At 32.5% G+C, this 24169-nt stretch overlaps 1 protein-coding gene across 1 annotated transcript in view; it reads left to right on the top strand.

Moving 5' to 3' along the window:
* The window catches only part of LOC127734430 (fibroblast growth factor receptor-like 1), a 43910-nt gene extending 32489 nt beyond the window's left edge, over positions 1-11421 (top strand). Inside the window, exons 5-7 of the mRNA XM_052244275.1 lie at positions 8132-8431; positions 9743-9775; positions 10670-11421. Of these exons, the coding sequence (XP_052100235.1) occupies positions 8132-8431; positions 9743-9775; positions 10670-10764 (428 nt within the window). The 3' untranslated portion in view covers positions 10765-11421. The remainder of the gene's footprint in view (positions 1-8131; positions 8432-9742; positions 9776-10669) is intronic.
* Positions 11422-24169: the final 12748 nt, after the last annotated feature.

The following is a 24169-nucleotide window of genomic DNA, read 5'->3' as shown; positions in this document are numbered from 1 at the left end:
ATGTATCTGCCGTTGATCTTTGGTCTAGTCTAGTACTCTTGAATATTAAATCGCACAATTACAAAGCGGCGGGGAACATTGTGCAACTGTGTAATAGTTTTGTTATTATTAATCCTCCCCTTTTCTAATACATTGTAGCTTGTTTTCATTTTTTTTTTTGCACATTCTCTGCTCAATTCAAAATTTTCTGTCTTATGCATAAACTATTTGTCACCGCGCGTTATATTTCTATTGCGTGTTCACTGCACTAAATATTTATTTTTTGTGTTATCTTTGTCTGGGAATTGCCGTCAAAATGTTTTCTCATTTTTGACACTCAATTAGTTTCGACTCTCTTAAAGACAATAACACAGATATCGTATGTAATCCTTTGAAATATGTCACCCTTAATATTATTATTATATTGAGGAAATTATAAAAAAAACAAAATACGTGTATGTCTAATCTTCCAAGGTGGTTTTAATATATGTGTAACAATTCAAACCCATACTAAAAATTTTCATCTTACCAAGTGTTCGCAAGCTTACATGTGTAGCAATTAAGACCCATACAAGTACGTCCCATCTTACAAAAGTGGTCTCCATCTTCCATGTGTACCAATTTAGACCCAAACAAGTAAATGCATTTTTCATTTTACCAAGTGCTCTCAAACTTACATATGTTAATAAAGGCAACAGTAATATACCGCTGTTGAAAAGTCATAAATCGATTGAGAGAAAACAAATCAGGGTTACAAACTAAAACCTAGAGAAGCACATCAACTATAAGAGGAAAACAAAGGAACAACAGAAACACTGATATGCAACAAAAACAAAAGCCAACGTACACAGAAACGAACTATTTGATAACAACTGCCATATTCCTGACTTGTAACAGGATATTTTAAGAAAAAATGGTGGGTTGAACCTGGTTTCATGGCTAGCCAAACCTCCCGCTTATATGGCAATGTTAAAAAATATCGCTAAAGTGACAACACTACGTGACAGAAATACAGCACAAACACACGCAAGAACACTCATCACAGAGAAACGCACAAATAAATAATATAATAGTCGATACAACATGTAAACAACAGAATAACAAAGAACATCTTCCATTAACGACAGACAGCACAGGACATCAAACAGTGACGTATTTTTGTAACGAATATATAATCTTGAAATTCATACAAATATTTTTACAATACTAGTCCAAACAATTATCATGATAATGACGGTATTGAAAGGCTATTTTATAAGTATTTGGACTACAAACGATAAGACATAACACATTATCCAATCAAAACCACAACAGAAACATCATAAATAAATACATGAATGTTAGATGTATAAAATACCGAGACACGTCGTATAGCAATGCAAATTCACACTCGGCAAAACAGTCATATTCGGGAATAGGTCACGTTCGGTACTTAGCAGACAGACGACATAGATGTTAAAACACAATCTAAGACGTGGTAAAAATGTCATTAGTTAGTTTAGACACAGACACATCGTATAGATCAACCAATTTGTGATGGTGTCCATAAAATGTATGTAACAATAACGACCCAAACTAGTACGTCTCATCTTACAAAAAAGAATATTAAAGAGATCAGGCTTATAATTTTGTACTACGAAGTTGAAGAGCATTGAGGACCCAAAAATGGTTTCAAGCTTACATGTCTAACAAATAAGACCCATCCAAGTACGTTTCATCTTAACAAGAGGTCTTAAGTTTACATATTATCAATTTAGACCCATACACGCACGTATCATCTTACCAAGTGCTCTCAAGCTTACATGTCACTACAAACCAGTAAAAGTCTGAAATGGCCTATATCTGTACTCGACTGTACTGATTTTTACTCGACCAGTCTGAATTGGTCTGAATTTTACTCGACATTACTCGACCCCAGTCTTAACCATACTCGACTGTACTGATTTGTACTTGACCCTTATCTTTGCCATTGAAAATAGTCTGAACTATTACTCGACCAGTCTGAAACAGTCTTAACCCATTCTCGAACTGTACTCGACCTATTTTTTTCAGTCTAAACCATACTCGACCAAAGGTCTGAACAATACTCGACCAGTCTGAACCATACTGGACCAAATAACCTCTACTTTTTTCTAATTTTTATCTGTTAAAATAAGTTTCTTTTTAACTTACATGACAACAGCCACAATAAAATAAAGATATATTATAAAAACAGATTTTTACATTATAACATGATTCTCAGATTTATCCAATAGAGATAGTTAAATCAAATTATCTTATATAATAATTTAATTATATTAATTTTAAAGTTTTAGAGTTTTGTTAAAAAAAAGAGTTTCTTTTACCTAAAAACCACACCTATACTGAGGGTAATTAAACCTGGTAAACGGACAGAAAGTCACAGGACAAAAAGTCACAAGACATAAAGTCACAAATTTGATAGGACAAAAAGTCACAAATAATTTGTTGACAATTGTTTGAATATATAAGAGAAAGATCTTGAAATATTTTAGGTGCTTCTTGTTTGGCATGTGTTATTTTTTTTAAATTAATTTTCCTAAATTCCTAAATAAGAACTACATAGGTTTCATGGTTACATACAAAAAATGTACAATAGTTATACAATGTATAATTATCTTTTTAATGAGGTAACAACAGCCAACAAAATCACTGAAATTGTTTAACCTTATTTTAGAAATATATCTATTATTATAATTTGGGATATATTCTATACAATATATATCAAAAAGGGATAAAAATTAAAGAAATTAATAAAATTGTTCTTCTGATGGTGTCTTCCCGATTGTCCCACTTTTTGAAATTACAGGTAAAAAAGTAATGAAATTTTGTGGGACAATCGGGAATATGTTTGTGGGACAATTGGGAAGTTTAAATGTGGGACAATTGGGAATTGTTTTGATAGTGATTAATTTGTTTTTATAGTCTGTGTCAGTTAATTACAAGTTACTAATCACTGTAACTTATAAAATATGAAAAAAAAACATGAACAAATAATAATACTAACATATTATATTTTGCACATACATGTAGTAGGTACAATTGAAGTATCATCAAACATGGAATATAATATGAAATCATAAAATTTTAGTCTTAGATGCATGATTTTTTTAATTAGTTTTTATTGGCTTTGAACTAGCTGTCAGTAACTGCGAATACTCTAAGATCTGTACTTAGTGTCTTTGTTGTGGGGATGTATAAGTAGCCATCCACGTCCATGTCCACTCTGTGATTTGTTAGATGTATTTCTGTCTGTACCCATCTGATGAGATAAGCCTTTTTCAACTTATTTTTTTTAGTTTATTCTTATGTTGTACTGTAACATCACTGTCCCAGGTTAGTGGGAGGATTGGCGCCTTCAAATAAGTATAACCCCGCCACGTTCTGTATGTGTCTGTCCCAAGTCAGGAGCCTGTAATTCAGTAGTTGTCGTTTGTTACTGTGTAACACATTTGTTTTTCGTTCATTATTTTGTACATAAATTAGGTCGTTAGTTTTTCTAGTTTGAATTTTTTTACATTTTTCATATGGGACCTTTAAAGCTGACTCTGCTGTATGGGCTTTGCTCATTGTTGAAGGCCGTATTGTGACCTATAGTTGTTAATTTCTGTGTCATTTAGTCTTTTTTGGAGAGTTGTCTCATTGGCAATCATACCACATCTTTTTTTTTTTGGAAGTCTGGTTCTTCTTTATAGTTGGTGACGAGTCCTGTTGACTGCACTTTATGGCAAATATACTGGGAATATTGGAAAAACAACCTTTGATATTGATTCTTAGAAAGGCTGATCTGGCAGAATTCTAGACAACAGCTTCGTTATCAAAAAAAGGAAGTTGTTGGGTTCCGGTGAATCTGACGTTGGGTGTTAGCAGTCTTCAATAGTGCAGAGAATGTTGTATTAATGTCCTCTGACTTCCCTAGTAAAATTGTAAAGACTTCTGGAAAAATCTCTCCATCAACAAGTTCGTGTAAAGTGTAGAATGTAAATGAGTTTATACCTTTTTTTTTTTAAATTGCATGCATTATTTATTCAAAAACTTTATAGAGAAAATGTAATTAAAATTACGGTATTGAAATTTGTTTTATAAATAACGTAACATTGTAGATATATTTCATAAATCAGAAATAAATTTTTTTTAATCAAAAGTGCATTAATCAAATGATTTAAAAAACATTTTTTTTATACTTCTATAAAATTAATATTAAATGTGCAATAAATTAATTCTTGTTTATTTAGCAAAACAAACAACAGTTACATTGTTTATCTAAGAACATTTTACTTCATAAAATAATGTGGGACAATCAGAACTTTTCATGTGGGACAATCAGAACTCTAAAATTTTAAAAAGTGGGACAATCGGGAATAAACCTGTCTTTGTTGTGGGGATGTATAAGTAGCCATCCACGTCCATGTCCACTCTGTGATTTGTTAGATGTATTTCTGTCTGTACCCATCTGATGAGATAAGCCTTTTTCAACTTATTTTTTTTAGTTTATTCTTATGTTGTACTGTAACATCACTGTCCCAGGTTAGTGGGAGGATTGGCGCCTTCAAATAAGTATAACCCCGCCACGTTCTGTATGTGTCTGTCCCAAGTCAGGAGCCTGTAATTCAGTAGTTGTCGTTTGTTACTGTGTAACACATTTGTTTTTCGTTCATTATTTTGTACATAAATTAGGTCGTTAGTTTTTCTAGTTTGAATTTTTTTACATTTTTCATATGGGACCTTTAAAGCTGACTCTGCTGTATGGGCTTTGCTCATTGTTGAAGGCCGTATTGTGACCTATAGTTGTTAATTTCTGTGTCATTTAGTCTTTTTTGGAGAGTTGTCTCATTGGCAATCATACCACATCTTTTTTTTTTTGGAAGTCTGGTTCTTCTTTATAGTTGGTGACGAGTCCTGTTGACTGCACTTTATGGCAAATATACTGGGAATATTGGAAAAACAACCTTTGATATTGATTCTTAGAAAGGCTGATCTGGCAGAATTCTAGACAACAGCTTCGTTATCAAAAAAAGGAAGTTGTTGGGTTCCGGTGAATCTGACGTTGGGTGTTAGCAGTCTTCAATAGTGCAGAGAATGTTGTATTAATGTCCTCTGACTTCCCTAGTAAAATTGTAAAGACTTCTGGAAAAATCTCTCCATCAACAAGTTCGTGTAAAGTGTAGAATGTAAATGAGTTTATACCTTTTTTTTTTTAAATTGCATGCATTATTTATTCAAAAACTTTATAGAGAAAATGTAATTAAAATTACGGTATTGAAATCTGTTTTATAAATAACGTAACATTGTAGATATATTTCATAAATCAGAAATAAATTTTTTTTAATCAAAAGTGCATTAATCAAATGATTTAAAAAACATTTTTTTTATACTTCTATAAAATTAATATTAAATGTGCAATAAATTAATTCTTGTTTATTTAGCAACTCATGAAAAAGATCACACCTGGTCAGAGATTATTAAGTTCTAAATAACATTCATTCAAAATTGCAACATCCTGTGAAACTGAAATCGCAAGTCCTTTTGAATTCACTAGATAAGTAGTACACGAGTTTAAGAAAAATAGGGCTTTCTTTTTACCTGTAAAACACACATGTACTGAGGTAATTAAACCTTATTAAAGTGCTTCTTGTGTGCCATGTCTTTAATTTTGACAAAAATTATTTAAATTTAATTGAAATAAATATTTACTGTAACTTTGGAACACATTTCCTTTTTTAAAAGTTTATCACAGGATTACTATGGAAGTTCTATTATCATGATTATATTAAATTCTTGGTTTAACAAAACAAAGGTGTCATTTTTGAATTTATTAAGTTGCTTTTTATGCTATTTTATATATATTTAAATAAAAAAAATGTTCACTGCATTATTAACCGAACTCGACTGACACCATAAATCTATACTAGGCTTAAGTTAATGGTGAAAATTGTCCAGTAACAATAAAATATATCTGAAACATTCAAAAAATTTTGAATAACATTGAAAATATTAGTCACAATTCAGTTTTGAGATTATTTGATCAGCTTGTTTTATTTTTATTTTAAAGGTGATATCTATGTATGTATATAAGTGTTGATGAATATGGTGATGAAGTTATATTATGTTTATTGTGAAATTTTGGTTTCAATGCTATATTGAATACATTTTTAATTTCAAATTGCTGTTCAAATTTCTAGCCAGGGGAAATAGCTGTTGTTAAAAACAGTTCCTTAAACGTCGTATCTTATCCAGTGGTCAAAAGCTTACACGTGTAACAATTAAGTCTCATACCAGTACGTCTTATCTTACCAAGTGGTCTCAAGCTTTACCTACTGGTATGCAACATTTAAAAAACAATCCCCAACGATCCCAATCATCGATTCAGTGTTCGTCAATTATGATCAATGTTAACTCATTGCTCTTAAACCATTTGATTGATCCTGAAGTGTCTATAATTTTACTGAGTTAAGTGGATTTTCCAGTACATTGGACTGTAGTAGAATTTGCTTTCCTTTTTTCTAACAACTTGTTGGAGATGATGAGCGCAAGTTAATTTAACACCAAGTTATCAATAAAATGCTCTATGTTATCAATGATCTATCCTTTCTATTAAAAATTTCAGGCTGAAAACGTTATATAGGATTATGATGTAAATAAATCCAGGTATTGCTAAATCTAAGTGATATTGTAGTGTTATGTCACAAATATATCCCCGATATCTTGAAGCGTTTAACGGATTTTTCATAATCTTATCATGAATATAAGATTATGTTGGACATAAGTAAATAAGACAGCAACCCAGCACAAATAACGATATAATTGGTTTCTTCGTTTTAAGTTAGATTATGAAGGTCATTGTTTACTTATTCAACAACGGCTACTACCTGACATATATATTTCTACATAATATTATTTTCTTAAAGGGAAAATTATTTGAATAAAAGTCGTTTGCCAATTACCTAGCTTAGCAACCCTGTCTATCTGATTTATAATGAGGACCATCAACATAGCGGTTGATTCTATGAAAATAAAAAAAAATAAAACTATTTGTTTAGAGAGCTTTTGAAAAATCACACTGATTTATTTGCGACTTATTAAAAAAATCTTACTATATATTCGGTTAAAAAGAGACATATAAAACATATCATATTATATATCTCTGGTAAAATCTAGCGATTAAAATGTTTTGTCTTCATGTTTAACCGAACAAATACGCCGTCTAATACTGTGTAATTGGAATTAAAACAGACATTTTAAGTCATTTATCATCCCTTTGACAAGCAGATAGTTTTCCGTGTCTGCGACTTGATTTACATTCAATAGATATTAGTTTTTTTTACTAGTTTTTTTTTTATCTTGAAAGCATAATTAATAACACCAACCATTGGTTAACGTGACATTTTAAGAAAGCTTATTTTCAAACGAATCCAATTGCTTTAAAGAAGCAATTTTTAACACAACTTCTCGAAAGATAAGTATATTTAGTTTTAAACCAATATCCAAAGAACATTTTACCATAGCACAAGTCAAATCTCTATAAAATAGCCAGGCCCACTCTTACACAAACTGGCCCAGTGACTGTAAGAGAAAAATGGTTCAAGTTAATTACGACAGGCTGCAATACGTTGCAATAGATTACGTGGTCCATAGTTCATTTGAACTTATTATAATAACCAACTATAATTAAACTTTATAAAAAATGCGAAAATTAAATAAAAAAACATTTATCCTTATTGTTATGACTTTCATGACTTTATTTCAACCGAAAACAAAGCTAAACATCTTAATGGAATATTTAAAAACAGGATTTTATGGGACATTTGCTTAGATTCATGATAATATAAAATATTCCATTTAACATATTGATTTAGAGGAATCATCGTTTTAGGGTATAGGTATAAAGTAAACTTATTTTTCAAATTGTCTGTATGACTTGCATGTTGATATTAGCAACGATAATGCAACAAATTGAGACGTAATCAATTATTGTGGTTATACAAAATTCAGTAAAACTGCTGTAACATAACCATGGTGTAAATACATATTTTGTATTTATATGCTGCTATAGACGAGATAAATACCTAAAGCATATAACATGCTTGAAAAATCACTATTGAAGGATCATATTATGGAATACATATCTTTTTAGGTGTTTCGTTAAAAGGAACTACACTTCTAGACAGCAGAGGGACAATCATAATAACATGCAATGCAACTGGTGCTGAACGAGCACCAGAGAGTGTGGATTGGTTTCATGAAGGCAGTATTATAAGACAGCAAAGTGCCAAGTGGTCAGGGAGAGTGAAGATTTCAATGAAAGCAGATGTTCTAAGACGTTCTTTAATTAGTCAGCTAATAATAGAAAGAAGTACATTAAAAGATCGGGGAGCATATATATGTAGAAGTCCTGACAAAATAATGAAAAGTATAGAAGTTCATATTTTAGAAGGTAATTGGATGTTATATTTCAACCATTTGGACAGCTAGACTACATATACATGTATTCATATTTCGCGTATGAAGACGCTGTGTCCTGACTTTACTTTTCTGGATAAGTTGGTTGTCCATGACCCCATTTACACACATGAAAACTAAGGTTCAAAATCCTTCAGTCAAAGTTGACCATAGATGAATTTGGTTTCTCATTTAGATCCCTTTTTGGTCATATAGCTCCTCATGTTTACAGGTCTTATACAGTCATCCTTAGTTAGCTTTCATTTTTGGTTTTTGACGTTCCTAATAAAAGTAAATCTAGAAAAGTGCTTCGGACGCATGAAACTATATTAAGTGTTATATATTCATTTTCTATCACTGGATCAATACCATTGCTGGCGGACTGTTAGTCTCCCAGAGTATCATCAGCTCAATAGTCCGTTCTCCATTACTGACATAATTCAGGACATCATTTTTTTTAATTCTCCGTTAAAAAATTTACAAATTATTTAAAAACTAAGGTTCCAACTCCCTCGGGCAAGGTTGACCTATGATGAATTTAGCTACTCTTTTAACGTCCCTTATTGGTTATATAGATCCTCATGTTGTCAGGTCTTATACGTCTGAAATATTTGGTTTTGAGTGTTCTTGATAAAGGTAAATCCCCCCCCCCCCCCCACCCCAAAAAAAAAAGCGCTTGGGACGCACGAAATTATCCAAAGTGTTACTTTCATTAAATGAATTCGTTAAATCTGTGTGTGGGATAAAGCCACAAAATATAGTTCTGTAGGACCTATGTTAGACTGATCCGGGTATTTATGAGTAGATCAATATGACTATTGACACAAGATGTAGTGATTGACCATACTGGAATATTCTGGCTGACTTAATGTTGTTCATTTACATTACATGTAAATAGTATTAATTCAAATGTTCTGTACATTCGGGACGATATGTACAGTGTCATATTAGCCATCGGGTACCGCCTGATCTTTACATATCTAAATTTGTCAAAATCAATCTGGTTCAACCACATCTTCTCTAAAACTAACATAAACAATTATATATCTGATTATTTCCTTGACAATATAGTTTTGTATTGTACCTGGTAAGCTGGCTTTGAAATAAAATTTCAAAAAATGTATGTTTAACTTTCCATAGATTCGTTCTTCCTCCACTTCAAACAGTACGTGATACAGAAACTATAACTGACTATTGACCATCGTAAAAAATAAAATAAGTCAGAAGCTTTCTAATTTTGTTTTTTATTTGACTACTCCTTTTGTAATATTCTGTACTTGTATCTATCATTTATTTACTATTTCAGATAACAATCCACCTAGCCGAGCGGTTAGAAATAGTGAGTACTAACTTCTTTCTTTATGTAAATCTGAATTCCGATTGTATTTTCTTTCAAAATCTATAAACTGAGCTTGTCTAACTCTAGCTGGCATGCAACTATAATTTATAATAAAGAACAAAAGAATACAACTGCACACTAAAGTATTTTTTTATGTTAATTAAATGTATTCACGTATACATGGTGAATGGCTAATACTTCACACTAGAACAAATTTAGCAGAATATACATTTGGTAGGATTTGTAAAGTTTATTGACTGGCATAAGGGGGGACAGAATGAGAGGTAGGGCAGATATTTTGCCTAACAATAATAGGTCAGAGACATACTCCCATAGTTGGATTACAAGCCTTTATGTTCTTTTGTATGTAAAGGGCTTTGTTTACGCAACACTTGGGCATACGATTGAACTTAACTAGCAATCGGGCATGGCTGTTTATACAGTGTATATTCATCCCACACAGCCGAACTTACGCCTCCTGTATACGAGTTTTAATGCTTTCGGGGGAAAGTTCGAGTGCCTATAACTTCATACATCCCTTTCCCTCAACCATTGGAGTGTAGTAATCACATGTACAAGTGTAGCAGGAATAAATGCACATAAAGAATTTGTACGAAGGTAATACTATGCATGATAGATGAATGGCACAAATTCAACAGTTTGGCCTATACTGGCAGTTTGTTATAGATGGACGGGATTGAACTATAACAAACGAAGTCCAATGTGATCAGAAGTCTACTTTATCAGACTTGTACGTGACCTGCTTTGCATACTAGTACGTATAATTAATATTATGACCTTATTGTAAAGTTAGTACTTCTTGTATGGTTATTATATTTTTCACATCGAAATGTTACAAAATGTTTTCATTTGATATTTACATTATCGTTTCAGAACTATCTGATGAACCCGCCAAGCCCAACAAAGCAGCATTGTCCACACTTAGTTTTATCATTTTTATAATGGCAGTTTCAGTATCGGCAACTTGATGAAGAAATGTCAAGACATATTTAAGTGCCTTGCATATATACTGATGTGAACATTATCTTCTTTCAAGATTGATTGTGAATGTAAAGCAAACGACAACCAACAGATCGTCTTTAAAGAGACATAGGATTGCAGCAAGAAACAAGGAAAATAAATAAATCATGATATAATGTCAGTTCCTAATAAGGAAAAAGGAAAAAAGAAGATGTATTTTCATGCAAGGTTCTAAAAATTGGAAATGATTATGCTCTTTAAAATTGCTCTACCTACCCTTGTGTAAGAGCTACATTAATACTGACATTATCCATTCGTAACCTTCTTGAGATGTGTGGTAACTTGTGCTAATGGACCTAAAGAAGCATTGATTTGACATTGAATAATAAACAATAATGTTATTTACAATTTAGAACTTCTTGATCACTTCACATTTTATTGTTATCATTATTTTTAAATTCATAATATATATATTAACAAAGTTCATTGCTGCTTTCATTATTTCTCTAAATGTTAATTCATGTGTGACCATGCTTGCTTCGTCTTGCTCATTTTATCAATTTCCATTATCATTGTAGGATAAATCATAGTATTTATTCTTCATTTGTTGTGTTACATATATTTATTATTGTTTCAAATTCCTGAATAAAAACTGTTTATTGTTATACTGTTGTGTTATACACAATGTACTTACAGAGTTATAATTACATATACAATGGTTTGATCATTGATATTTAGTGACATACAAATGTAACGTAGCTAACATAAAACAAAAGGCGAAAAATGGGTTGGGAAAGACTTGTACTTAAAAAGGAAAGTTTCTAACGATATAGAAATAAGGAGATGTGGTATGACTGCCAATGCGACAACTATCCATCCAAGTTCAAATGAAGTGGATGTTAGCAATTATAGGCAACCGTACGGCCTTCAACAATGAGAAAATTCCATACCGTATAGTCGGCTATAAAAGGTCTATACATGAAAATTATGAAACGAGCATTTTTAACGAGCGTTCAACCTTACACCGATTCAAGATTGGTATCTTTTTCTTTAAAAGTGTTGCAGTGGAAAAAATAAACGTTCTATACATTAACATGATCCAAAGATTTACATGTAGTTATATTCATGTGACATAAGTTCGTAATTGTTAAATTATTCACAACTTTCGCAATACTTTTTAAATTCTGTTATATAAATTGGCCATTTTCCAACTGCAGTTTAAAAATTATGAATAGAGTAGTCGTTAAATTTAAAAAATGAAAAGAAATGAAACAAAACAAAATAGTGCTGAAAGAACTGAACTTTGGAAAAAAAACAGTACTTGCAGTTATTTATGACAACTATTTGTTTTGTGTGTGGTATTTATGTCTCTAGCATAATGAAATAATCGTTTAAATTCATGAAAGTATATGCACGTTTAATTTTGTTTTTAGGATTTATTTTTCTGAAAATAGAACGATTTACAAACAGAATTAGACAAAAGGAAAACAAACAAACTTAATAAACACCAGATAATGCACTTATTCAATGATGTTGTTTTTAACTTTTCCAATTATCTTCAGATTATATACTCTTATTTAAGAGAAAAGAGACAGGAAATTTTTCGAATGCATATTTTCTAGTATGTTATTGTTACAGTGGGAATAGACGTTGACTAACAAATAATATATAGATGTATTTTGCCAATTTCAGTGCACCCCTAGAGGTAAAGCAAACGCTAATCAATCAATCAATTTCAGTACACCACTGGTAAACTATGAATCAATCAATCAGTGTCACTGCGCAGGGCACGTGATTCTAGAATAAATATCCACCAGCAATTCGCCGTTTTGAGATTTTAAGAACTATGGGTAATTTCATTGTTCGTACCCTCAAATGAATTACCGTTTTGTCATTTAATTAATGTCTATTGTTTGAAGGGACTTTAACCAATCACAACGTTTTGGTGTACGCTTTTGAAAGTATTACCCAAAATGCATTAGATTCTGAAACGTCGAATTGGAAAGCGAAAATAAAACATTTGTTTGCGCCATAAGCAAAAGAGCTTAACCTGTCGGCGCACGTAGTCTTTTCTGTTTTGAGTTTAGCCGATTCCTCCAATATATGTTTGTAAAAACTTGGGACTTGTGATACGTGAACAAAAGTTGCGTGGAACGATTTTTTTTTAGGCAATGCTGCATGAATATTTTTTTCATTTATCAAGCACAACTACTTTCAACGTTTTAGTGTCAGGGTATTAATTTGCAAGCTGTCTTTTGAAAAGTATTTTTTAAGTCAGTAGCAATGTCAGGTCATTTATATTAAAGATTAAACCTTTATTACATAATAGTAGTTTAGATTTATAATTCAACTTCATACGGAATATATATCTCTAAGTTGTCAATCATGAGCAACATGACTGGTGTCTTTGGTATAGATGGAACAGCTTACACTTCAGGATAACACTATGGTCATCCTGGTAGTAAATCCATACTAAGTGTGGCAACCGTTTGGGATGTATAAATCATAGACAAGTCAAGTTAAAATGTGGACATTACTGCAATTACTGCAGTAGGGAACTCGTCATGCTCTGTGCACGTCAAATGATATTTACAAAATCTTTAAGCTTACATGTATGTGGTCAATGCCAAATGAACAACAACAGTTTGACCAGCAGAATGTATAAATCATAGCCAAGACATAAACAACGATACATCAGTTTTGTCAGATTCATCAAAAACATTTTATAACACACAAAAGATCATTGCTTTAACAACGTCTAAAGTAATAAATATATCAGTTTTACAGTTTAATTAAACAGATCAATTTTTTGGTTTGTTTGCATTGATCTGTCAGAAAAAGAAAATTCTCATAAAACAAACAATAAGGTGAGAAAGATGTAATATATGTCTATCAATATTATATGCTGCTTACGTACAAAAGTTTGTTCAGCTTAATTTAAAAATGAAATATTTCCCATATGGGATCCATAAGTAAATAATTCACGAATAAAAACGACTGCATTTGATTGTTTCCGCTGTAGATTGGTTTCTGCTTTTTATTATGTGTTTTTTTGTTAATTTGCTGACCTAAACTAAAAAGGGAGAGGGTTGAGGTCGTAAAAGACTAGTTTAATCCTTCCACTTTTCCATGTACCTGTTCCAGGTCAGGAACCTCGTCAGCAGTTATCGTATGTCATAGTTTAGAGTTTTTCGCTAGTTGAGTCTATGGTGTTAATAACAGATCTTTGATTGTTTCTGTAAAATTTTTGCACAACTTTTATCGGTTCAGAACGATTAAAAGATTAGACATATTGTAGATACCTGTCTATTATTAAAAAACCTGTGTGTTACCCTTTAAAATGTATCTGCAAAACATGTATACACGTTTAAAAACGCATCCACACAGTACAATGAACATGTACTTAACTTATTATAGCGTTCATGTAATTTGTTTCCAATATGATATTGGAGATGTGTATGATTGCCAATGAGACAACTATCCAACAGAGTCCAAATGAAGCGGGATTAAGTATTTATAGGTTTAGGACAAAACAATTAACATAAAACAAAAATAACAGACGGCAACAAAGGACAACCACGGAAATACTGGCTCATGACTTGGGACAGCCACATATTGAATGTGGCTGGGTGAAACATGTTTGTGAGCGCTCAACGCTTCCCTAACCTTGGACAGTGGTGTAACAGCACAACATCAGAAAAAAACTAAAAATCAGTTGGAAATGGCTTGACTCGAAGCACAAAAACAACTAACATAAAACAAAAGATACAAAGTGCCGATCTAAGAGTTCTCGCAGTTACTGAAAGCTAGTTCAAAGCCAACAATGTGTCACATTTATAAAATAAAAATGAAGAGATGTAGTAGGATTGCCAATGAGACAACTATTCATAAGAGTTAAATTAAGTGGTAGTAAGCCACCAAACAGCCTTCAACAACGAGAAAAAACCCATACCATATAGTCGGCTACAAAAGGCCCCGAAATAAAAAAAAATATGAAACAATTCAAACGAGAAAACTAGCGGCCTAATTTATAATAAAACAAATAACGAAAAACAAATGCTTAGTATGACAGACATGAACCAACGATAACCACTGCACTACAGGCTCCTGACTTGGGATAGACACATAAAGAATGAGGCGGGGTTAAACATGTTTGTAGGCGCTCAACCTTCCCTAACCATCTGGGACATAAATCTGTTTGTACAAGTATTGTATATCATAATGATACTTTAATGCTTAAAAAATACGAACAATTTTCATCTAAATTATTTTGGGTCATATTTGTATTAAAATCATATAAGAGTTTCCATATGGTTTGAGATCCTGGAAATAAACCGTGGAGCCAGGTTCTCTTGAACTGACTTCCACCTAATATTTAAGAGAACAATACTTTCAATTCATCTGATTGAATGATATGTACTTCTTTTTGTTTATTTCATGTCAAGTATCAAATACGTCTTGCGTATTCTAGTCGAGAATAAATTCAATTAACAATAAATCTGTTGAGTATGTCTCTAAAATATTTCGTCCTGGATAAAGGGGAAGGACTTGAAATAGCCAATATAATAGTGGTGAATAACTATGTTAGAAACTGGTTCCTTGCGGAGCTCTCAAATATTGCAAGGATATGGTTCAACTCCATTAAAAAGAGGTGACTGATACCAAAGGAAGAATCAAAACTCGTTATTCAAAGAGAGACCGATAAGATCATGGCAAAAAATAGAAAACGACGAAAAGACATACAATATTCTACAAGTCCGGAATAAAACTTTGTACGCCAGACGCGCGTTTCGTCTACCAAAGACTCACCATCAGTGACGATCGAATCAAAAAAAGTCAAAAAGGCCAAACAAAGTAGGAAGCCGAAGAGCATCGAGGACCAAGAATTACGAAAGGTTTTGTCAAATACAGCTATTAAGGTAATCTTTTCCTTGGGTAGAAAATCCTAAGTATTTCGAAATATTCAAAGTGTTATAAACAATTAATTTATAATTATGACCATATCAATGATAATGTATGTCAACACAAAAGTGCTGACTACTGGGCGGGTGATAACCTCGGGGAGAAACCTCCACCAGCAGTGGACTCATCATAGGTACCATGAATAAAATTTAGTACGCCAGACCCTCGTTTCGCCCACAAAAGACTCATCAAAACACTACAGACTTAGTAAATATGCAGAGAGCATTCGCATGTCCCGACAGGATGCAGCAGATCTAATATACCCCTATCCCTACCTGACTGCACATTGTGGATGGGGGCTGCACTCCTCAGTTGAAGAAACCGAAAATACAATATTTCTTAATACCGGTGTACCGTCAGTGAGGACTGAATTAATCTAGGCATCCATATGAATGGGATGGACCCGTTTCATCATTTATTTGAAGATAGAATAAATGTTTTAAGTCATTTGGGATACAGTTTCAATATAAGTTGACAAAAAAAATGTGTGCATTCCATCACTAGACTAGACAATATTAAGATAACTTTTATTTCCATTGATTGAATGATGACGGATTTTTTGTACAAATAATTTTTCTTGATATTCATTTTTGATACAGCAGTTGATCTTTGTAGAGAAGATATAATTACATAGTGCTCCCATGTGAGCAATTATTTGTCGCGTAACAACAGTGCCTAAAAATTGTGGTTTTGAATTATTTATCAATATCTCAATTTAATTTGGCGTAGTAATGACAAATGTCAGATAAGTTCTCTATAGTATCTGCACTAATATATTAAATAGGGTTAGATGTTACTGGTTGAGTGAATAATTATAACTTACTCTGTAATTCACATGGACATTATGGTTTTTTTTTTAATTAAGAATACAAAAAAATGTAATTGGAGTATATATATTTTCAAAGGGTCAAATCGCTTGTTATAAGAATATTTCCTGCATTTCGGCATTGAAAATGAACTTTTTTTTCACCTGCATCAAATGGCCTGTATTTTCTGGTCGTCGAGTGATCACAATTTTAGAATTTCATTTAACTCTATCCAGCTCTATCCAGGCCAAGTTGCACCGTGCTAAGCGCTCTAGGCCACTGGACTAAGATGCAGTCAATGTGTTATTGTCACGATGGTTTAGAAGCTTAATGGTCAAATTCCGCAAAGAGAAAAACAGAAGTTTAACATTATATATATATATGATAAAAAGGTGCAAATTAAACAACATTGCGATCTTTAAAGTTCACTATTCTTAAACTATAAAAATAAGAAGATGTGGTATCATTGCCAACAAGACAAATCCCCACCAGAGACCAAATATTTGACAAAGAATTTAACAACTATAGTTCACCGTACGGTACAGCCTTCAACAATGACCAAAATGATATCCATATTGCATAGTAACCTACAAAAGGCACCGAAATGACAAATGTAAATTGATTCAAAAGATAAAACTAACGGCGTTACAAAACAATTTACGAAAAAAAATATAGTATGCAAAAACAAACGACAACCACTGAATTACAGGCTCCTGACTTGGAACAGGCACATACAAAATGTGGCGGGTTTAACATTTTTGCTGGCGCCAAACCCTCCCCTTACCTGGAACAGTGGTGTAACAGTGCAACATATTTATTAAGAACACACTGTAAAATCAGTTGAAACGGGCTGAACTCATCAGATCGATACAAAGCAGAAAAAACAACTAACAAAAAAAAAACAAAAAAAAAAACAAACACACAGACCGGACGTGACAGGGTATTTATACATCCCCTACTACAACAAAACAACACATTAAGTACAGATCTGAGTGTACTCACAGTTACTGACTGCTAGTTCAAAGCCAATAACAACTAATAAAAAATCATGTATCTTAAGACTAAAATATCGAGCAGTACACACAAGTCATCCAACATCCAATGGATTTAGTAAAAAGACGTCATTAACAGTCAGAGAAGAATATGACCTTGTGCAATGCCAAAATATATAGGTATCGACAGATTGTAGCCCTTATACGTAATGACATATGAATGTATATTGCAAATAAAACTTATGTTATTGATATTAATCTTTGATAGCAGGATACACGTATGTATTGTCGTTTTTCAAAATTATATCAAGTTTTCATGTTTCACTAATATTTGGTGTTATTTCATTAAATTTGTTACAGGTATCAGACATTTCCCTTGGCAATTTTTCCTTAATGAAAAATATATTCTCTAATATATATTTGATATACAATTAGTATATTTATAGGATTTTTTTTCTTCCTGGTCTACAACTTTGTTTATCCGTAAATGTCAGTTGATGTCTAGACCACAAAAGAACAAATTTGCCATACCAGAATTCTTTTTACAACAGTAAGGGAATAAAAAATATAAAAAAAATTGTATCTGACAAATGTCACCTCAGAAGGTCACATGTACTTTTAAAGAAATATTTCTTAGGGAAGTTTAAGATTTCCATGGGAATATTACATATTCACTTGGAAAAGCTAGAGTTCCCAAGTTCCAAAGGGAAAATAAAGTTCACATGGAAACACAATTAAAACCTTTGTTCCCATGGGAAATTCTTTACGAATTACAAATCCTTTTAATACCTCAAAATGTATAGAATTTTAGAATTTACGGGGTTCACTTTGGCATTCGAATATCATGAAGCTATGAAAGAGAATCAGAACATATCACAAATTTTGATTTATCAGAAGCAGCAATAAACTGTAAGGTGAGAATCATTGCTTTTGTGTAGTAATCCTGAATGTAACAACTGGAGCGTTGCAACTCGGTCTCGATAGGCAGCAATAAATATTTGATCCATCAATGTATACGTTTGAAAAGTCAGGTTTATTGGATTTAATTTTAGCATAACCGTTGAATCAATTTTCATCTAAATTATTTTGGGTCATATTTGTATTAAAATCATATAAGAGTTTCCATATAGTTTGAGATCCTGGAAATAAACCGTGGACCCAGGTTCTCTTGAGCTGACTTCCACCTAATATTTAAGAGAACAATACTTCCAATTCATCTGATTGAATGATATGTACTTCTTTTTGTTTATTTTATGTCAAGTATCAAATACATCTTGCGTATTCTTGTCGAGAATAAATTCAATTAACAATAAATCTGTTGAGTATGTCTCTAAAATATTTCGTCCTGGATAAAGGGGAAGGACTTGAAATAGCCAATATAATGATGGTTAATAACTATGTTGAAACTGGTTCCTTGCGGAGCTCTCAAATATTGCAAGGATATGGTTCAACTCCATTAAAAAGAGGTGACTGTTACCAAAGGGAGAATCAAAACTCGTTAGTCAAAGAGAGACCGATAAGATCATGGCAAAAAATAGAAAACGACGAAAAGACATACAATATTCTACAAGTCCGGAATAAAACTTTGTACGCCAGACGCGCGTTTCGTCTACAACAGACTCATCAGTGACGATCGAATAAAAAAAGTCAAAAAGGCCAAACAAAGTAGGAAGCCGAAGAGCATCGAGGACCAAGAATTCCGAAAGGTTTTGTCAAATACAGCTATTAAGGTAATCTTTTCCTTGGGTAGAAAATCCTAAGTATTTCGAAATATTCAAAGTGTTATAAACAATAAATTTATAATTATGACCATATCAATGATAATGCATGTCAACACAAAAGTGCTGACTACTGGGCGGGTGTATTTGTCGCGTAACAACAGTGCCTAAAAATTGTGTTTTTGAATTATTTATCAATATCTCAATTTAATTTGGCGTAGTAATGACAAATGTCAGATAAGTTCTCTATAGTATCTGCACTAATATATTAAATAGGGATAGATGTTACTGGTTGAGTGAATAATTATAACTTACTCTGTAATTCACATGGACATTATGGTTTTTTTTAATTAAGAATACAAAAAAATGTAATTGGAGTATATATATTTTCAAAGGGTCAAATCGCTTGTTGTAAGATAGAATATTTCCTGCATTTCGGCATTGAAAATGAACTTTTTTTTCACCTGCATCAAATGGCCTGTATTTTCTGGTCGTCGAGTGATCACAATTTTAGAATTTCATTTAACTCTATCCAGCTCTATCCAGGCCAATTTGCACCGTGCTAAGCGCTCTAGGCCACTGGACTAAGATGCAGTCAATGTGTTATTGTCACGATGGTTTAGAAGCTTAATGGTCAAATTCCGCAAAGAGAAAAACAGAAGTTTAACATTATATATATATATGACAAAAGGGTGCAAATTAAACAACATTGCGATCTTTAAAGTTCACTATTCTTAAACTATAAAAATAAGAAGATGTGGTATCATTGCCAACGATACAAATCCCCACCAGAGACCAAATATTTGACAAAGAATTTAACAACTATAGTTCACCGTACGGTACAGCTTTCAACAATGACCAAAATGATATCCATATTGCATAGTAACCTACAAAAGGCACCGAAATGACAAATGTAAATTGATTCAAAAGATAAAACTAACGGCGTTACAAAACAATTTACGAAAAAAAAAATATAGTATGCAAAAACAAACGACAACCACTGAATTACAGGCTCCTGACTTGGAACAGGCACATACAAAATGTGGCGGGTTTAACATGTTTGCTGGCGCCAAGCCCTCCCCTTACCGGGAACAGTGGTGTAACAGTGCAAAATATTTATTAAGAACACACTGTAAAATCAGTTGAAACGGGCTGAACTCATCAGATCGATACAAAGCAGAAAAAACAACTAACAAAAAGAAAAAAAAAAAAAACAACACACAGACCGGACGTGGCAGGGTATTTATACATCCCCTTCTACAACAAAAAAACACATTAAGTACAGATCTGAGTGTACTCACAGTTACTGACTGCTAGTTCAAAGCCAATAACAACTAATAAAAAATCATGTATCTTAAGACTAAAATATCAAGCAGTACACACAAGTCATCCAACATCCAATGGATTTAGTAAAAAGACATCATTAACAGTCAGAGAAGAATATGACCTTGTGCAATGCCAAAATATATAGGTATCGACAGATTGTAGCCCTTATACGTAATGACATATGAATGTATATTGCAAATAAAACTATATTACATCGCGATAAGAAAAATAAAACAATCAGAGCTGATACATGTATTAAAGATAAATATTTTGAAATATAATCCGATTTTTCTCTCAAGTGAAAACAATATTATAATCTTAAGTATTTCCAAAAGCATACTACGCCTTATTTATGTTATTGATATTAAACTTTGATAGCAGGATACACGTATGTATTGTCGTTTTTCAAAATTATATCAAGTTTTCATGTTTCACTAATATTTGGTGTTATTTCATTAAATTTGTTACAGGTATCAGACATTTCCCTAGGCATTTTTTCCTTAATGAAAAATATATTCTCTAATATATATTTGATATACAATTAGTATATTTATAGGATTTTTTTTCTTCCTGGTCTACAACTTTGTTTATCCGTAAATGTCAGTTGATGTCTAGACCACAAAAGAACAAATTTGCCATACCAGAATTGGCAAATCTTACATTTTACTGGTAAGAGATATTGTAAAAATTCTTTTTACAACAGTAAGGGAATAAAAAATATAAAAAAAATTGTATCTGACAAATGTCACCTCAGAAGGTCACATGTACTTTTAAAGAAAGATTTCTTAGGGAAGTTTAAGATTTCCATGGGAATATTGCATATTCACTTGGAAAAGCTAGAGTTCCCAAGTTCCAAAGGGAAAATAAAGTTCACATGGAAACACAATTAAAACCTTTGTTCCCATGGGAAATTCTTTACGAATTACAAATCCTTTTATTACCTCAAAATGTATAGAATTTTAGAATTTACGGGGTTCACTTTGGCATTCGAATATCATGAAGCTATGAAAGAGAATCAGAACATATCACAAATTTTGATTTATCAGAAGCAGCAATAAACTGTAAGGTGAGAATCATTGCTTTTGTGTAGTAATCCTGAATGTAACAGGAGACAACTGGAGCGTTGCAACTCGGTCTCGATAGGCAGCAATAAATATTTGATCCATCAATGTATACGTTTGAAAAGTCAGGTTTATTGGATTTAATTTTAGCATAACCGTTGAATCAGAAAAGGGTTTGCATTTTTTCTTACAACGATAGCATAAAAATTTTCATTTTTATTTAAGAAGGAGGCATTCATAGGTATGAGGAGATAGGAATTAGTAGAGGTATGGTTTTCAACAAAATTAATCCAAAAAGGAACATATTTGTTTGTTACAGCTATCGGATTATAATTGTTGTTTTAAAAATTGCAAATATATCATCATTTTGAAATCTTGTCATTAATATATAGATTAAGACCAATGATATCCATGTACCAAAAAATAAATGTTGCTACACAATTTATTTTACAAAGATGCTAATGTGTATATGAAATCTCTTTTTGTAAGGCCCTGGATCATATCTATTTTGTAACTGTATTTTTTTAAATAGCCAATTTAGGTCATACATCTTTTTTGTCAGCTTCGACAATTGCAGAAGCAAAACAATATGGCTGTTTTCATTATCCCCCTTTTTCCCTGTTTGTTTGAGATAGCTCACTTTCGAATTTAATTTTTCCTGCAGGGTTTATTCGGCCGAATCCAACTGGTCCCAAATTTCATACTTACAAATGTCGGTGAATTCAGCATCAGCCTCAAATAGCACACGAAAGAACAGGTCTTAAGTACTCCATATTCCGTGGTTATAAAGTTTATTACCTAGAAAAGCCATTTAATTTACAACAGGCAGTATTTTACCAGATCAATTCTTGAGTTATTCACATCCCGTAGTTATAAACTTTAAGTTCATTTTCAAGAAAAGGCCGTTCATTGACAACAGGCAATATTTTATTCCCCTTACGTCAAGATGTCGATTTTAATTTGAAAAAAGTTAAAAGAAACTGTTTACGGCTCTCAAATAGTACATTTAATTACCTTTCTGTTCAAGTTCACATTTAAACTAAGGCAATGTTGTTGGTTCCTGGTATTAAGTGTACCATTGAATCAAATCTTGCAACATAACTTAATTTCTTACTATTAGAAACTTTTAATTATGTTTTAACTCATTGTCGAAAGGACCATTGTATGCTTTGCTCATCAATATAAATGTATATCTATCAATGCATAATTGAAAAGATTATCATCTTTTAATTAGTAAAATTGACAAATAAATGCAGATTAAACAAAACAAACATTCTGAAAAGTTCATTTCCTGTAATAAACATATATGGAATAGGATTTCAAATGGCAAAAATGATAGACAGTTTAACAGCTGATGAACAGACGAATTCAATTCTTTATTGTTGAATGACTTCCTCCAAGGCAAAAGCTATCGTTTGATTTGGTTTTCTCTCGAACGAAATGATTAGAATGTTTATTCCACCAAAATAGATATACCAAATTAAGAGTCGTCCTTGAACAGTTTGTTTTTCGGATGAAGTATAGAATACTTAATTGTAGTTCCATCGGATTATTATTTTTTCATAGTAGGTAAATTGGTTCTTATATATATAAAGGAGTTTTTCTCAGTTATTTTCTTTTTTTTTTATTTTATAAAACAATTGTAGTTCCTTTCAATTTTATGCGAATTGTATGCATTTAAAATACTGTAATTTAAAGATTAAATGGTCGAAAAGTCATCAGGTCGAAAGGTCAGCAGGTTAAATGGTCGACAGGTCAGCAGGTCGACAAGTCATCAGGTCGACAGGTCAGCAGGTCGACAAGTCATCGGGTTGACAGGTCTGCAGGTCAACAGGTCAGCAGGTCGACAGGTCACCAGGTCGACAGGTCACCAGGTCGACAAGTCAGTAGGTCGACAGCTTTTAAAAAGTTTCTAAGTGAGAATATTTTATCGACCTGCTGACTTATCGTCCTGCTGACCTGTCGACATGTAGACTTGCTGACTCAATTATTCAATTGTTGGAGACCAATTATTTATATGCTGACTTGTCGACCTGTCGACATGCTGCCCTGTAGGGTTAGGGTTAGTTTTAGGGTTAGGGTTAGGGTTAGGGTAAGGGTTAGTCTGCGTCTTTTAAAAAGTTTCTTAGTGAGGATATTTTATCGACCTGCTGACTTGTCGACCTGTCGACCTGCTGACCTGTCGATCTGCTGACTTGCTGACCTATCGAGATGCTGACTTGCTGACCTGTCGACATGTCGACCTGCTGACTCAATAATCCAATTGTTGGAGACCAATTATTTATATGCTGACCTGTCGACCTACAGTAACTGACTTGTCGACCTGTCGACTTGCTGCCCTTTAGGGTTAGGTTTAGGGTTACTTGTCGACCTGTTAGTATATTGTTTAAACCTCCACTAGGACTCAGCGTATGAATATTATAAATACCAGCGAAAGAATTTAGCCGGAACTACTTAAACGTATACTATACTTGGGCCTGTTTTTCCTAATTTCATATAAAACTGACCCTTTTATGAAGCTGTATTGTAAATGACGTAATTTCCCCCT

This window comes from Mytilus californianus, unplaced genomic scaffold (assembly GCF_021869535.1).
Source record: "Mytilus californianus isolate M0D057914Y unplaced genomic scaffold, xbMytCali1.0.p SCAF_3, whole genome shotgun sequence".
NCBI lineage: Eukaryota > Metazoa > Mollusca > Bivalvia > Mytilida > Mytilidae > Mytilus > Mytilus californianus.
This window is presented reverse-complemented; position numbering and strand designations above follow the sequence as displayed.